The following is a 14593-nucleotide window of genomic DNA, read 5'->3' on the forward strand; positions in this document are numbered from 1 at the left end:
CCCAAGTGTGCTGCTACCAAGTCTGTGTTTGAAGGTTGTGATGATGCATTACCCTTCACAGGAGGGGCTGTGCCTCTGCCAAAGGGATTTGAGCAATGCATAATTACAAATGATCACTGCAAATAGTTAATGTGGATGGTTGCTGGGGACAGGGGTGTCCCCAGTGAGCCTGGTGACAGGAGACATTGTGGCCTTGTTTGTGGTCTCCTCGTGGGTGAGAAGTGGCTGGAGATGCAATTACTGGTGTTGGTGGTGTCACGAAGCTTGTCAGAAATCCCTCTGAGCCACCAAACTCCTTCCAAAGAGAACAAAAAAGGGTGATAACTCAGGGCTCTCTGAGCATCACTCAGGAGCAGGACTGCTGTGTGGTGAAGGATTACAAATGCAGATGGAAGGAGATGAGCAGTGAAGAACGAAGAAAGAGGCAGGGCTGGGGGGTGAAGAAGCAGCTGTCCTCACTGGTGGCTGTGGCTCAGCAGTGTGCTCATGTGGTTCTCTGCTGGAAGGCTCACCTTGTGCAGCCCCATCGTGTGTGAGTTCAGAGGGATGCTGCAGGTCCCCACTAGTCTGCATTACTGATTTTCTGCTTCAGTTGGAAGCAAGCAAATTGCTGCCAAGGCCAAGATTTGTTGCTACTCTGAAATGGAGGGTGAGACTGTGTGAAGGAACCATTTAGAAGGGAGTCACAAATCACCCCAGCAATATTCCATTCCTCAGATTTATTTCTTCTGGTGACTGACATTTAAGTGATGAATGGGTGTTTGATGGGCTGGGAGTTTTCTGATTTTTCTAAATGACTTCATGGCTGTTTTTCTGCTTTGGGAATATATGTGTGTGTGCATCCGTGCTAGACAGAATAGATGAAAATTTTCTTGGGAAAATAAGTGGAAAGACATTTTTTCATGTTATCTAACCACATGTGAAGGAAAAAGAAATGAAAAAGCCCCCTACTCGCATCACTATGCTCTCCTGGTTCTGCTGATTCACTTCTGCATTATGACCACATTGGTAATTTCCTGCTGTCACTTCTTTGCTCAGGCAGCCCCTGTTGCATGTTCTTATTTTGATAAAACAAGAGCTGGGAAATGAAATTAATTAGCTGGTGCATTCCAGAGAAGCAACGGGTGTTTTTGTTAGCATGAGATGGATGAGAGTGGTGGAAGATGAGATTAGTTTCTCTGCTTGCTTTAGTTACTGTGCACATTATTTGGTCCTTCCTGACTGATTCATGCAAAGCAGCCTTTCTGCTCCACAGCTTTTTGTTAAATCAGTTGGAGGAGCCATGAGGAAGAAACACTACTCTGCATGGCCATGTGAACAGAGCACTCTGGGAAGGTGTCTGGTTTGTCCTGCAAGCAGGATAGTTGCTCTGCTATCTGCCACTGCCCTGCCTCCAACAGAGAGGGCATGGCTGCTAGTCAGAGGACTAAACCATTTCTCTAAGTCTTTTCTCTCCCCAGTTTGCCTTCTGCTTCCATCTGTCTTCTTTGTCAGCTTTACATCCTGGATGTGATATCAAAGGCCAAACTCACATAAGGGCCAAGGGATTTGTTCTTCTATTTAATTTAATCATGCATGACACAGTGCAGAAACAAACCATGCAGCAGAAGCAGGTGCTGAAGGGAAGGCACCACACCAGTGCTCCTGAGGGCCCCTGGCTGCTGCTGAGCGTGGTTCTGAGTCCAAGCACTGTTAGAGCTGCCTGCCACGTGGGACTGGCGTTCTGGCTCGTGTCACCTCATTCTCTTGTAGGGTATTAAATGAAAATCAGAATGGTAGATGTCCAGGAGGAGCCACCCAGTACCTGCCATCCCAGTCCATGTTTGTGTCCTCCACGGAGACGCAGAGATTGCTGTTTGAGGCACTGCTGCTGGAAGAGAACTCTGACTAACCAGCTCAAACAAGAGTAAGAGCTGAAGTAATCCTGCCAAAGCACAAAGCCAACAGGAGGCCTTCAGGTAAGCACAGTATCTTTGTCTTGTTCAGAGCAGTAATGAAGATGACCCAAACTTTGGGTACTGAGCTGCAGAGTCCTATGTTCAGCCTCCCATGAGGCTGCTCACTGCTAAGGAGCAGGAGTGGCTTGGAGGGGAAGCCATTATTTGTTCAGCTGCAGACATTTTACTATAGTTCATGCACCATTTCTATCCTTGAGTCACTGCCACCACTTGAAGTTTTGAGTTTCCTTGTCGAGCTGCTCTTGGCTTTTTATGTAATTCCAGCGCTTACCTTTGTAGTGCAGAAAAATGTGCTTCTTCAATAGCTGCCCCACCAGCAGCAGACTGAGTTGTTTTGGTGTGAATGGCAGTTTGAAAGCACAGAAGAATTATTTATGTTAGTGGGGTCTTCAAAGTGTCAGTGTGTGGATAGAGATTTTGTTCAGAACCCTTGGAATCCTCCAGTGTATGTCATTATGTGTCATCAGTTGCACGCCCTGGCTTTAATCTGATATTGGGCTACTGAGCTTAGACAAGATATATTATTTAAATTGTGTCATTTAATCATAAGAGAGTGCTAACATTTAGAACTGGCAACAGGCATGATTTCACTAATGAAATGCAACGTTTGGGAAGCGTTTGGAATGAGAGATGTTTCCTTCCCTTCTCTAGCCAAAAGAGTGTTTTTCTTAGATGGCAAATTAGTGTGTCCAGCCTCATGCTCTGATAGATGTGTGCTGCAGTGAAACTTGGCAGTGCAGTATTCACTCTCTACTGGCATTAGCACAGCCAGGAAAGGATGTAATTGCAGCTGGTCACAGTAAATGAAGGTCCTTCTCTATGGAAGACATCCCCATGCACCTCGTACTATCTCTTCCAATTCCCTGTTTTTGTACCATTGGACTCTTGTTGTTGCAGGCTATTTGGGGCCAGATGATTCTCACTGCTGTTGACTATAAAGCAAAGACGACTAGCAAGTATAGGAATACAGGGCTTAAATAATTTATAGCTCCATGCATCCATTTAAATACAAACTAGAAGAAAGGTAATGAAAACAGACTCTTTCTATTCTTGTTATATTACCTTCTGTAGCCTTAACTTTCCCGTGACAGCTGGAAGAAAATAGCCATAAATATATTTGCAGAAAACTGAAGAATTTTTGTGTCATGGCATGCACACCCAATAGCAACTTCCTTTCAGCAAGAAACACAGATGAAAGATGTCTGTAAATGTTATATGTTGATGAAATTCTGCTTACCACTTTAAATTCTGATTTTATACACAATAAAAGCTCCCAATAGCATATGGAAGTATTAACCACTTTTTAAACAATGCCTTCTGAGATGACTGATCTCTCTCAGCTGGCAGTGTCTCTGTCCCACCAAGGTAGCAAGTAAGCCCTGCCATCTGACAAATAAGCATCCAGGCTTTGGAAAGTCTCATCCAAGATAAATGTGAGCCTTGTACATCCTTTGTGTGAAAGATGGAGGTAGGTACTCAGCCATTTAGTGTTAACAGGGATCCAGAAGGAAAAGCTTGCTAGAAGATACAGGAAGAAAATAATTAAACAGAAATAGTCTGAATGTCTCTGAAAAGGAAAAGCAGCTCCCTTTCCTGAGAGTGTGGGAGAGTGCTGTAGGTGTGTAAGAGGGGCTGTGGATTAGTGCTCTGCACATCTGAGACACGATGGGCTTTGGTCCTCTTCTGCCCAGACAAGAAAGACACCAGTGTCACAAACACGCTGAATCCTTCTCAGGTTACCAAACCCATGGGTGTTTTACATTGTTTCAGGATCCACTGAGTATTAAATAAGCAGTGTAGTCAGAGTGTGTAAAGATAGAACAGAAAATGTCAGGGGTACGTGTGAGCGTTGCAATGAGTGCAAGTCACCCCTCTCCTTCAGTCTCTGGAGATGGAAAAACATGAATAGTGTGGCCACAGGCTGAGATTGCCAGAGGCTGCAGAAGCCTCTGCCTTGCACTGCAAATGAGAAAGTTAAGGGGCTGGGGAAGCTAGCAGAGTGGCAAACAAACAAGTGAAGCCCCTTGTTTATAACCAGCGCTATATCCTGCCTGCCTTTCCAGATCAGTCTGCAGAGAAAATTGGCATCAGGTCATTCTGTTAGAGCTGGAAAGGGATAGGGCAGTGTAACTGCAGCTGTGGAGGACAGCAGGCATCTCTGCCCTGCTTGCACAAGCTGCCTCCCCTTTTGCAGCCTTCTGCCCCAAAACTGCAGCCGATGTGTGCTGCTTGGCCCAGATCCCCCCGTCCTGTGCTCAGCCAGAGGGCTGCTGGAAGTCACTGTGATGAGGTGCTTTGTGTGAGAGGGAACGTTGGCAGCAGCTTGTGGAGGCCAGGGGGATCTGCTGTGCTTCATAGCTCGTCTCTCTCTTCCTCACTGCAAATGCAGGCACTCCGCTGGCTGTTCATGAAGGGTCTGCAGCCCAGGGTCCAAACAGCATTGAACACTGTGTCTGCGATGGACTCACAGGCTGCAGGGAAGGAAGAGATCAGGCATGTCAGGAGTGGGCTCCCCAGGGTGCTGGTGGGTTGAGCCTTGTGCTGAGTCCTGTGGTTTTGCAGTTGGGAATGTGGACTGTTTCTCTCTGGGTGTTGTATTTGTACAAAACCAGAAGATACCTTCAGCAAAAGTGGGGACTCATCTCTTCCTGATGTGACACCAATTTCCCTCCATGCACTTCCTCCCACCTCTCTCAGGCTTTTCTGTTAGGTGGATCGCTTGGAGCACTGCAACTAGCGCTGTGTACCAAGCAGATTTCCCACTAGACTTCAGCAGCGCTGTTTCACCCATCTGCCTTTCCTCACAGCTGCTTGTAGCCACTATGAACTAATCTTTGCGGGTATTTGGAAGTTACGGTGCCAGCACACTGTGCCTGCAACAGTGTGCCTGTCTGCTAGCCCCTTTCCTTCCCCTACAGTGCTTGTTCTAATGGGAGGTGCAACCTGGACCAGTAGGAGGTGTTCCCGCTGATAGCAGGGGGTTGGAATTAGATGATCTTAAAGTTCCCTTCCAACTCAAACCATTCTGTGACTTCTAAAACAGCCCTGAAGGACTGTCAGATCAACAGGTTAATATAAGGTCTTTAAGGTTGTGGCTCAGTGGTGCTACCTGTGCTGCTTATCTGTGAATCAGTGCCCAGTCCTCAGTTCTCCAACTCATTGGCCCTTGGCCATGTACAGGTTTGAGTGTGTGACTCACAGATGCTGGAAGAATTTTTGGTCTTCCATGAAGGCATCTGAATTCTCAGGGAGGGCATCCAAGGATTAAAAGAATTGCTTTTAGGAGTTTTTGGTTTCCTTTTTCTCCTTTCCACGCACCTTTCCAAGCATGGCCAGATGTAAATAACTTCAGACATCCATCCATCCCTGGGGCAGGAGCATGTGTGGGCAGATCTCAGGAGCATGTGCTCTCCCTTAGCTCTGACCCATCTTTGACAGTATTGGGCAGACTTGCTGCTCCCTCCAGGTTTCTGCTTTGTTTGGAATGAAGTGTCTCCCTGTGCACACCCTCTCTTTCCTGCCACCATTTGTTCCCTGCTTGGGGGATGCGAGCTGGGGAACATACCTTCCACCTTGGAGACAAAGCCGAGGCTGCGCTTGAGGTCAGAGCAGATGGAATGGAGGCACCAGCGGAACTTGGCATCACAGCGGTATTTGTTGGCCCCACAGGTGTCATAACAAACATCCAGCTGATTGCAGCACTTGGTCATGGCAGGGATGCCCAAATCTAGCTGGGGAAAGAAAGAAAAGGAGCATCTCTTGGCTGCTTCCTGGCCTTGGACTTGCACAGCCACAACTAGCTGAGAATGTACAGTGCCTGGCTGGCTCTGCACCCCCAAACTAGAGATATGGCAAAGCCTCCAGTTCTCTTTCCTCCTGTTTGTACAGCCTGCTTCTCGGCCTAGTAAATCATCTATAAGGGTTATCAATGCCTTGCTTCTTACAGATGTGCTTATGAGCCCAAGGACAAATATAGTTTGCTTGGAGGAAAGCTGCAGCTTAGCTAATAACTGCGGGGTGGTGGGACAGGTCTGTCTCCTGGAGGGACGGGTCTCATTAGCTGGTTAGAAATTCTTCCTCTTTTCAGCCTTCCTCATGCAATATTTATTTAGGAGACGTGTTTTCTCCTCATTGCGTTCAGTGCTCATGATTGCCTGCATAAGGAGGTGGTACTGCAGAAATGCCCACAAGGTTTGCAATGAAATGTGGTTTAAGGAACTAATCTAACATGAAAAATGGGTTTTAAAGGGAGGGTTTTTCAGAGCAGGAATCTGTCTAATTGCTGCAGGCTTCATGGGCAGCAGTAATGCACTGGCTGAATAGTAATTCCTGCTCTAAGAGCCTCCTGGGAGAGCTCTTCCTGGTGATTCCAATATTATTTCATTAATTGCCTTTAAAATAGTGAGAAGGTGCAGTATTAAAGCCCATGGGTTTATTTCAGTGCTCAAGAGAAGCAAAAAGCATGGGAGGGACAAAGGGCCAGGCGAGGATAATACATTTAGCCACTGCTGTTTGTGCATTATGTTAATGCACAATTAGCATAGCCTCTGAGCTGCCCAGTGTTGGGTGTTTCCTATCCCAAAAGCAGAGAATTGATAGTATCACTTTCCACCCCCCACACCCTTACTGATGCTTTTCTTGGCCAGCCCTTTTCTCCTTCTAGCACTTATATGCTCAGGAATCTTTCAGTACCTACAGAGCAACAGGTCAGGCCTTCATAGGCCTAACTCCTGCCTACATGATTCCTGCTTCACTTCCTTTAGCAGCTGAGGTTTAATGCTTTCCTGACTGACAGTAAACAGGGCTATACTTGGGCTGACACCTTCACCTTGCCTGTTGTCAGCAGCCAGCCGTGTCTCCTGGCAGTCTTGGCAGACAGCTCATCCCCAGCACAACCCACTGGTACTCCCTCCTTTTTCCAGAGTCGAGAGGAGAAGCATCACACAGGCAGCATGCAGCAATGCTCAGCATTGTCTTTCCCCCACATCATTAGCTGCTTAGAGATGGTTAGTTGTGATTAGAGAGATTCATTAGTTAGGAACAGTACATACACTTTGGGGTACCTTGAGCCCCAGAAAATAGGAGCTGCAGCCGTTTGGTTCTTGGGGCTTGTAGTGAGGTCGTGGCATCGGAGCCTTTCCTGAGGAAGAAAGGAAAAAACATGAGGAACACTGCTCTTCCCAAGAGCTGTACCAAAGAGCTCTGGGGCTCTCCCCTGCTCTTAGCCATGGGTGAGTCCCTCTTCACAGCGTGGGGTTTTGCAACCGAGCAGCCCTCTGTGCTGCAGCTGGGGCTATGCAGCTGCATTCTTAATTCCTCCAGAAAACTCCTCTCCATCCCCAGCGTGCTCGGGGTCAAGGAGCTACAGATCAGTGCAGAGCCATTCCTGGCTGATCTTGATCCCCGTGTTTGGTGAATGCACTGTTCTTTTAAGCTCCATTTCCTCTGTTTTCTTCTTGCCAGCACTGATAACCATTTCAGATGCTTTTCCCCTTTTTTTTCTATCATAGCACCCGAATTACCAGCCATTAATACAGCCATAAGTCTGCTGTGTTCTTGGGAAGGCCTCATAGCAGGATGCCTCAGAAGGTCATATATGGGAGTGTTCCCAGTACCTTCTAAATTAAAAACTGCCTGAGTGGTTTTGTTTAAACAACAGGCTTGCGACAAATAGCAAACCAAAACACTGCCTGGCTGTGGGATGTCAATAGGCAGCTTTCTCCAGCCCTAAACAAATGCAGCAGGCTTCAGGGATTTAGCTGTCTGCCAGCCAAGATAAAGCTCTCCTGCTGATATTCTCAGCGGGCAGTGGCATTTGTGTGGGGAGGTATTTCTCAGTGTTGTTGTGTCCTCTTTCTGTCCCCTTCAAATAGGCCAGATCTGGTTCCTGCTCCAAATAGTTTTCTGGTGCAGAAAGCGTTGTTGTTCTGAGCAGGTAGAACTGAGTTAGGGGTAGTGAAAGAACACCAGTCAGTCACAGCACACTGCCCTTGCAGGATTGTCTTTGCACCAACACATAACAAGTCCATTGAGCTTTGCTGGCACAAGGTAATTTCTGGGTTTGAGACACATTACACTATTTAGTGATTATGCCACAGAGAGAAAGCATTGCATCTATAGATGGGCTGAATCTTACAACCCCAAACTTACAGGCAATACAGTGAGAGGAGGACTGCTCCCTGGGTGCGTGTCACAGCCCAGGTGCAGTTTTAGAAGGGGCCAAGAGCTGGAACTCAGAGTTCAACCCGAGCTGAGCAAGGAAGCAGAGGCAAGTTCACAGTTCAAGGTGTATTTTGCAGGATGAGATCAAATTTAATGACTTGCTGTAGTATTGGTAGTGAGTTGTGTTCCATTGTCAGTTATGGGGTAAGAAGGCAGAGCAGGAAGGGGGCTATTTTTGGATGTGGAGATCATAGAATCATTAAATTACTCAGGTTGGAAAAGACCTCAAAGATCATCAAGTCCAACCGCAGCCTGACCATAGTACCTGACTCTAACAACACTCCGCTAAATCATATCTCTGAGGTAACTGAGATAACTGTTTCCAGAGAAAATCCTCAGTAAGCTTAAGCTACAGCTATTGTAATGTCTTACACAGGTGGCTGGAGTGAAAAAATCTCTGGTGAATGCTGTGGAATCAACAAAAGTTCTCAAGATGAGCCCATGTAGGAAAGCCACCTCCTCCTCTCTGACAAACTGAGCTTAATCATTTGTCAAGTGCACCTTTCTGAACTAGATAAAGTCCAAGACACCACAGTTAACCTCACTCCCACAACCTGTTTTGTAGCGCAGGAAAACAAAAACAAAAGCAAAGCACCATTTACAAGTGATCCTCATTCTACACACAGCGATTCTGTGATTGATATCACTGCTTGCTGCTCCTATAGACACGTCTGTGATGGGGAGGGGACACAGTGGGTCCTGCCAGCTGTGTTTCATCACTTGCCACACAGCCCTGCTGAGAAAGTTTCTTTAGAGGATTTATTTCAGGGCACGGCCTCACTGGCATCATAGAGAACTGAGGTTGAGCTGCTAATGGGAAGTGAGCATCCCTGATGCATTTTAATATCTCCAGGCTGCTGTAGCTGTACCAAGGGACTGGAGAACAGCCAGCTGGCTAGAGGAGAGCTCTGGCCCACGCAGGAGGTCTCAGGCGCTGCAGTGCTGGTACAGTGGGGCAGAAGGGAATACGTTTCTAGGTGAACAGATGGTCCTGGGGTCCCACACTGAGACCCTCCAAGACCCACCTGGACAGCTGGGAGAAGCTATCCAGGGATTTACTCCCTGTTCAGGACACTGTTCTCCCCGAGGGGTTTCATAGGGAGGGGGAGATATTTTCCAGCAAATACTTGTATAACCAAAATTTCCTGATTTAAGGGAGTAATCTGTCATGTTTGTTTTCTGACCTCACCAGGTGCTGATAAATCCAATCTAGCAGCCAGAACAGCCAGTGCTTTGTGCTCAGCTGAAGATGGATGTGTCAATTACAGGTGAGTCCTGACCTTTATCATGGCAAAATAAGCAATTATCAGTATCCCTTGTCTGAAATGAAAGAGTGGAATGCACCTATTTTATTCCTTGGCTGGAAAAAGAGCAATCAGGCCCTGATTCAGCAAGAAAGCAATACAGATGGTTGGCGTTCATTCTTCAGGGCACAGGCATTTAGCCTCACTGGTTTGGGATCCTCCCTGCATCCCCTCTGACTGCTTGAGCTAAAGACCAGCATGAACAAGTGGTCCTGGGGAGGGACAGAGGGACCTGTGGGGCATGTGGGCAGTGTTTGAGAATTGCTCCCTCCGACAGTAATTAATAGTTGTTCGGCAGAGTACAAAAACAGTGCTAAAGAAGTGCTTGTTTTTTCCTTTTGAGGTAAAGCGTTTCTCTGATATGAAGAAGGATGTTCCAGCGGAATGGGCAGGGCTTTGCACAGGACCAGGGGAGTGAGGCCAGGACAGGGAAAGCCATGGCCTGAGAGCAGCGACTTCTCTGGAACTTAACAATGGTGAGTCATGAGCCTCCCTGAAGCGAGCTCTATCACCCGTCTTCCCTTCCTTGGCCTCAGCACACTACAGCATCTGCATTTCTCCCAGTGTCCACCCCACAGTGGGCTCAGGAGATGTTTTCATTGGGCAGGGAACACTGAAGATAGGCCCACACAGCCCAGGGAGGCACAGTGTGCAGCACACTTCCTAGAAGTAGTGGGGTGTGTGTGGACAGTAACTGAGCTGGGAGGATCTCTCAAAGCATTGAGTCCACGTCTGTAAACAGGAATGATCAAGGCAAGAAGGGATGGAAACATCTCAGTGCTCACAGGCACCTTACTCACGCAGTCACTAGGGATGTGGGATGAAACTGAGAGGAAAGTGGCTCATGGGCATCTCTTGGTGGGCAGGTAACAGAGGGCTGGGCTCTCGCTGCAAGGACAGACATGGGAAGCTGGCAGCAGGGTGTGGTTCCTGCTGTCCTCAAACAGCAGGTTGGGTGTTAAGAAAAACTTCTGTGTCTGCTCCCACGACAAACCAAACTCTTCCTTTTTGGTCAATCTCTCAAAGTCCAAGTCGAGGAGCTTTGCTTTGTTCCGCCTTGAGTACTAAAGGTTCCTCCATGGTGACATGGGTCCCGTTTACTTTCCTGTTATCTCCCCTCCTCCAACCCTTGCTATTAGCCAACCTGCAGCTGCTGAATAACCCACTCCGAAGGTTGCTGAGATTACGGCTACCAGCAGCAGCACCAACCCCTCCTGCCTCAGGGCTGCTCTTCCTCCCTAGCAGGCCTGGTAGCTGGCAGCCTGGCTGCCTTCATACTCTTTCTGCATCCTCTCGTTCTCTTCTGCCTGGCACAGAGCAGGCTGCTCTCAGTTAGAGGGATGACAGGATGAGGGTTCCTTGTGCTGGCACTAGCAGAACAACTGTGACTCCTGCAGTGACCCATCTGTGCTGAGTAGGGTGTGGGTTTGGTTATGGGTGCAAGAGGCTGTGGTCTCGGGGAAGGAGAGCTGTGAGTGTCGGGGAAAGAAGGAGCAGGGAGAGAAGAGCTGTGTGGGGATGTGGGGTAGCAGCATGGCTCTGAGGGCTCCATTAGCATCCAGTTAGGAAAGCAGTAGAAGATATCTGTCACAGGCATAAAGCAATGTGTGCAATTTGTGGAAAATTGGGCCAGGCCAACTTCACTGATGGCCTTCCTGCCCTCCCTGAGGGCTCCTGTGCAGGCAGGCAGTGCCTACTGCAGGAATTGAAGCTGACCCCAGCCCCTGACACAGTGCTCTGCCCCATATCCCCGGTGTGGGACACCCCTCACTTACCATATCGACATCTGTATTGGCAAACACCATTTTTCCCTCCGAGCAGTTCCAAGAAGGAGTCGAAGTAGCTGTTAACCGTCTCGAAGCTGCCCCGGATGGCCCCGATGCCCCACTCTGGAAGGAAGGACTCTGTGTCGGAGGTTTGGGCGGTGTTTTCCTGTGTGGTTTCCTCGGTGCAGTGTCCCAGGTGCAGGGTCAGGCACAGAACCGCTGCCTCCAGGAGCAGCCGCATCCTGCAGCCCGGACACAGGCCCCGTGCCCTCGTGCACGCTGATGTGTGGGCAGGGAGCAGTGGGAGCAAGCTGTGTGTGTGGGAGGAGGTGAGCACCCCACTGCCCCGGACTTTAAACACTGCTGAGGGACTGGAATGAGGTCACACTAATCAGAGTGCAAAGTGCATCATGGGGTTTGGACTCACAGAAGAACACCGGTTATGCATTTGCACAATCCCACTGGAACCGGCCCAGCCATCACGGTACCAGGGGTTTGGCTGCTGTGACAGGGTCCCCCAAAAAGGCCCTTCCCTGGGGCTGAGCAGGGGCTGCTGCTCACGAGGAAGCCCTTCGCTGCCCACCATGCCCTGCTGCTGCCTGCAGGGTTGGGAGTGTCTGCCTCCAACCTCCCCTGCTCTGCAGTAGCAGCACCGCTCCCATGAGGCACTGCTGATGCTGGGACCTGTGGGACACACGTGGCCATGAGGGGGTTCAAAGTTACTCATTAAAAGAAAACAACTGATCAAACCAACAGCAACAGACAGTGCAAACCACTGATAAAGGGAAGAGAAATGGCTCCGTTTGGGAAGCTCTGGATGCATCCCACTCAGACACAGCTGCTCTGCAGGCTGCCCTGCACTGCAGTCACCAGAAGCTGCTCCAGTGGCCACTTCTGTTCAGGCACTGCACTGCCAAGGGGAAACAGGCTGTGGGCTGTTTAATGAATAGCAAACGTAAGTGCAAATCCTAACACGCTGTTTTTCAGGAGGCTCAGGCCCACGTCATGCTTACTGCCCAAACACCAGAGCCCTGCAGTGCCCGACTGCCAGTGCCTTTCCTGCCCTGTGCTCCAGCTACAGGATAAGGACCGGACCACAGCTGCCAGTACAGGTCAGTGGGGGAAGAGCAGGCAGTTGTCCTGTGCCTTCCTGAGCAGTGCAGTGCTGGAGCCAGCTGCTGCTTTCTGAGACCTGTTCCTGCCTCAGGAACACTTTGCAGGTGGTGCAGGAGACCCAGGTCTGTCCTGCAGGTCAGGCCATGCTGGGGATCCTTCTGGTGATAGTGCAGGAATGGGCAGCTGTTGCTGGGATTTGTTATTAGGCAGCCCCAGTGAAGGCATCCAGGTGGCCATGTCTGGTGCACAGCTTTGTTACCTTGCTGAACCATATTTCACCCAGTGCAGACAAGCAAGGGACAAATGCTGGCAGGTCAGCAAGGGATGCACAACACAATGCCTGGTGCGTGAGCTGTGTGTGCACTGTGCTGTGCAGGGTGTGCAGTCTGGAGGCTCTGGGCAGCGAGTGTGGAGCCAGGGCCACTTGCAAAATCCATCAGGATCTTTTAGGAAAGTTGGACAGGGCTGGGGAGCAGTTGGCAGTGTGCGGGGCCAGGGAAAGAAGCTTCCCTGCTGGTTCGTCTCTTGTGGTGAAGCAAAGGCCTGTGAATGAAAAAGCAGCCCTGAGCTGCTGCCCCAAAATGTGGTGGCTGTTCTGCCCTCCTCCAAATGAGGCTGCAGATGCCCCCTCCCTCTGACAGCTTCTCTCTCAGCATGAGGGAGGTATGGGCGGTGGTGAACTCGGACAGCTGGGTTCTGAACCTCATCCTGACCTCAGAACGAGCAGCTCCAAACTCCACGCATTCATTTCTGACTATGTAATGCTCAAATATAGAGCAGCCCGGGGCAGGGATGAGTCACTGCTCCTAATGGCACAGTCAGTGCTGGCAGTGCTGCAGCGTGGTGGTGGGGAGCACTGAGTGGGCAAGGGCGTGTGGGTGGGCTTGGCAGGGCCTTCCCTTTGTGCTGTGCTGTGGCTGTGATGGAGCATGCGGGGACCCTTCGGGGGTGAGGTGCTGCTGTTGAAGCACAGCCTGAGGCAGGAAAGCCATCAGCCCGTGGTTAAAGTTCGTGCTTAATGGTGGCTGGGTCAAAGCCTGACTTGGGAGCCAGATGAGTCACTGGTGATCCATGCAGCTGCGTGATGAAACACCTGTGTCCCTTGAGGGGCAGCTTTGAGCCCAGGCCTGCAGGAGGGGTGGAGGTCTCTGCCCCCATCCCAGCAGCACCGCTGGGTGAATGGTGTTGCCCCACCGTGGCCATGCTGCCAGCTGTGCTGGGAGTGCTGCCCATGGCAGGCGGCATGGCACATAGCACTGGGCAGGGGTAGGGCAAGGCCTCAGTCCTTGGGCAGTGTAGAAAAGCGAGGGGAGTCCCTGGGCTGCAGTCAAGGGTTCTGTCAGCAGCACAAAGCTCTGTTCCACAGGCAGCAGTACGGCTTGTCACCAGCTCTTGCTACGCTTTAGTTATTTACTCATTGATTTTCCCCAGGTTCCTGATGGCCTCAAATTAAGTACAAGCTCCACCGTTTTTAGAGAAGCACGGGGACAGCTGAGTTGTATGAACTGCAGTAGAAGTCCCAGCTATAGAAGTGATCAGCCTGAGCGTCTGATGTGTCAGTGTGGTCCCCTGACATGCTGGTGGTAGTTGGATGGTCAGACTAGGTGATCTCAGAGGTCTTTTCCAACCTTAATGATTCTATGACCTGACCATCTGATGTGTCCTCCCTTCCCCGGAGCTGCTCAGAACGGGGTGTTTGGCCACCCATCAGGAAATGCAAGTATTTACCCTCCCTGACAAAAGGCTCCTCTAGCAGCTGACTGTTTGCTGGGCTGGTTTTGAGTACTGAGCCAGGAGTGCAATGACTTTAACAGCTGCTGTTACATCCCATAGCAGCTACTGAAAAAACGGAGACCCAAGGCCTGAGCTACGCTCCTCCCTCAGAGCTCTTACATGTATCCTTCCGGGCCAGCATTAGCTGCCATCCTCTTTTGCAGTCCATTAGAGCCTTGTGCTTCCAAGCGAGACACAAAGCTCGAGTCTGAGGATGTGCTTCAGAGGAACTGGTGATATGAGCATCCTTCCACACCTGTCTGCCTGGATCATGAAGTGAAGCAGATGAGCTCTGTTTCCAGGAAACGCATATGGTGATAGAAGTCTGTGTGATTAGATTTAAGACAGCCACATATGACGAGTTTGATGTGGAGGATTTTTCACTGCTAATGGCAGTGGCTTTTATTTTAAGCCCTTTTTTTTTTTTTTATATTAAAATTTTTATTACAAAAAA

At 49.6% G+C, this 14593-nt stretch overlaps 1 protein-coding gene across 2 annotated transcripts; it reads right to left on the minus strand.

Annotated features, from left to right (window-relative positions):
• Positions 1-2477: 2477 nt before the first annotated feature.
• On the minus strand, positions 2478-11597 carry PLA2G12B (phospholipase A2 group XIIB). 2 transcript variants are annotated; one of them, XM_015866314.2, is made up of 4 exons: positions 11260-11597; positions 7022-7098; positions 5524-5689; positions 2478-4429 (listed from the first exon to the last, which is right to left on the minus strand). In XM_015866314.2, the coding sequence occupies exons 1-4, from the start codon at positions 11489-11491 to the stop codon at positions 4311-4313; spliced, it is 594 nt and encodes a 197-aa protein (XP_015721800.1). In that variant the 5' UTR covers positions 11492-11597; the 3' UTR covers positions 2478-4310. The 2 variants fall into 2 exon arrangements, with proteins under 2 accessions (XP_015721800.1, XP_015721799.1); XM_015866313.2 differs by having other exon boundaries at positions 7010-7098; positions 11260-11596.
• Positions 11598-14593: the final 2996 nt, after the last annotated feature.

The sequence above is a fragment of the Coturnix japonica genome, chromosome 6 (assembly GCF_001577835.2).
Source record: "Coturnix japonica isolate 7356 chromosome 6, Coturnix japonica 2.1, whole genome shotgun sequence".
NCBI classification, from domain to species: domain Eukaryota; kingdom Metazoa; phylum Chordata; class Aves; order Galliformes; family Phasianidae; genus Coturnix; species Coturnix japonica.

What these genes read in the sequence shown, in the direction of transcription:
- PLA2G12B (XM_015866313.2), bottom strand. Translation starts at nt 11,491, where the DNA reads ATGCGGCTGCTCCTGGAGGCAGCGGTTCTGTGCCTGACCCTGCACCTG. An exon ending in CCAATACAGATGTCGATATG is followed by an intron (nt 7,099 to 11,259) that starts GTAAGTGAGGGG and finishes TTTCTTCCTCAG; the next exon opens with GAAAGGCTCCGATGCCACGA. An exon ending in CTTTGTCTCCAAGGTGGAAG is followed by an intron (nt 4,430 to 5,523) that starts GTATGTTCCCCA and finishes CCTTCCCTGCAG; the next exon opens with CCTGTGAGTCCATCGCAGAC.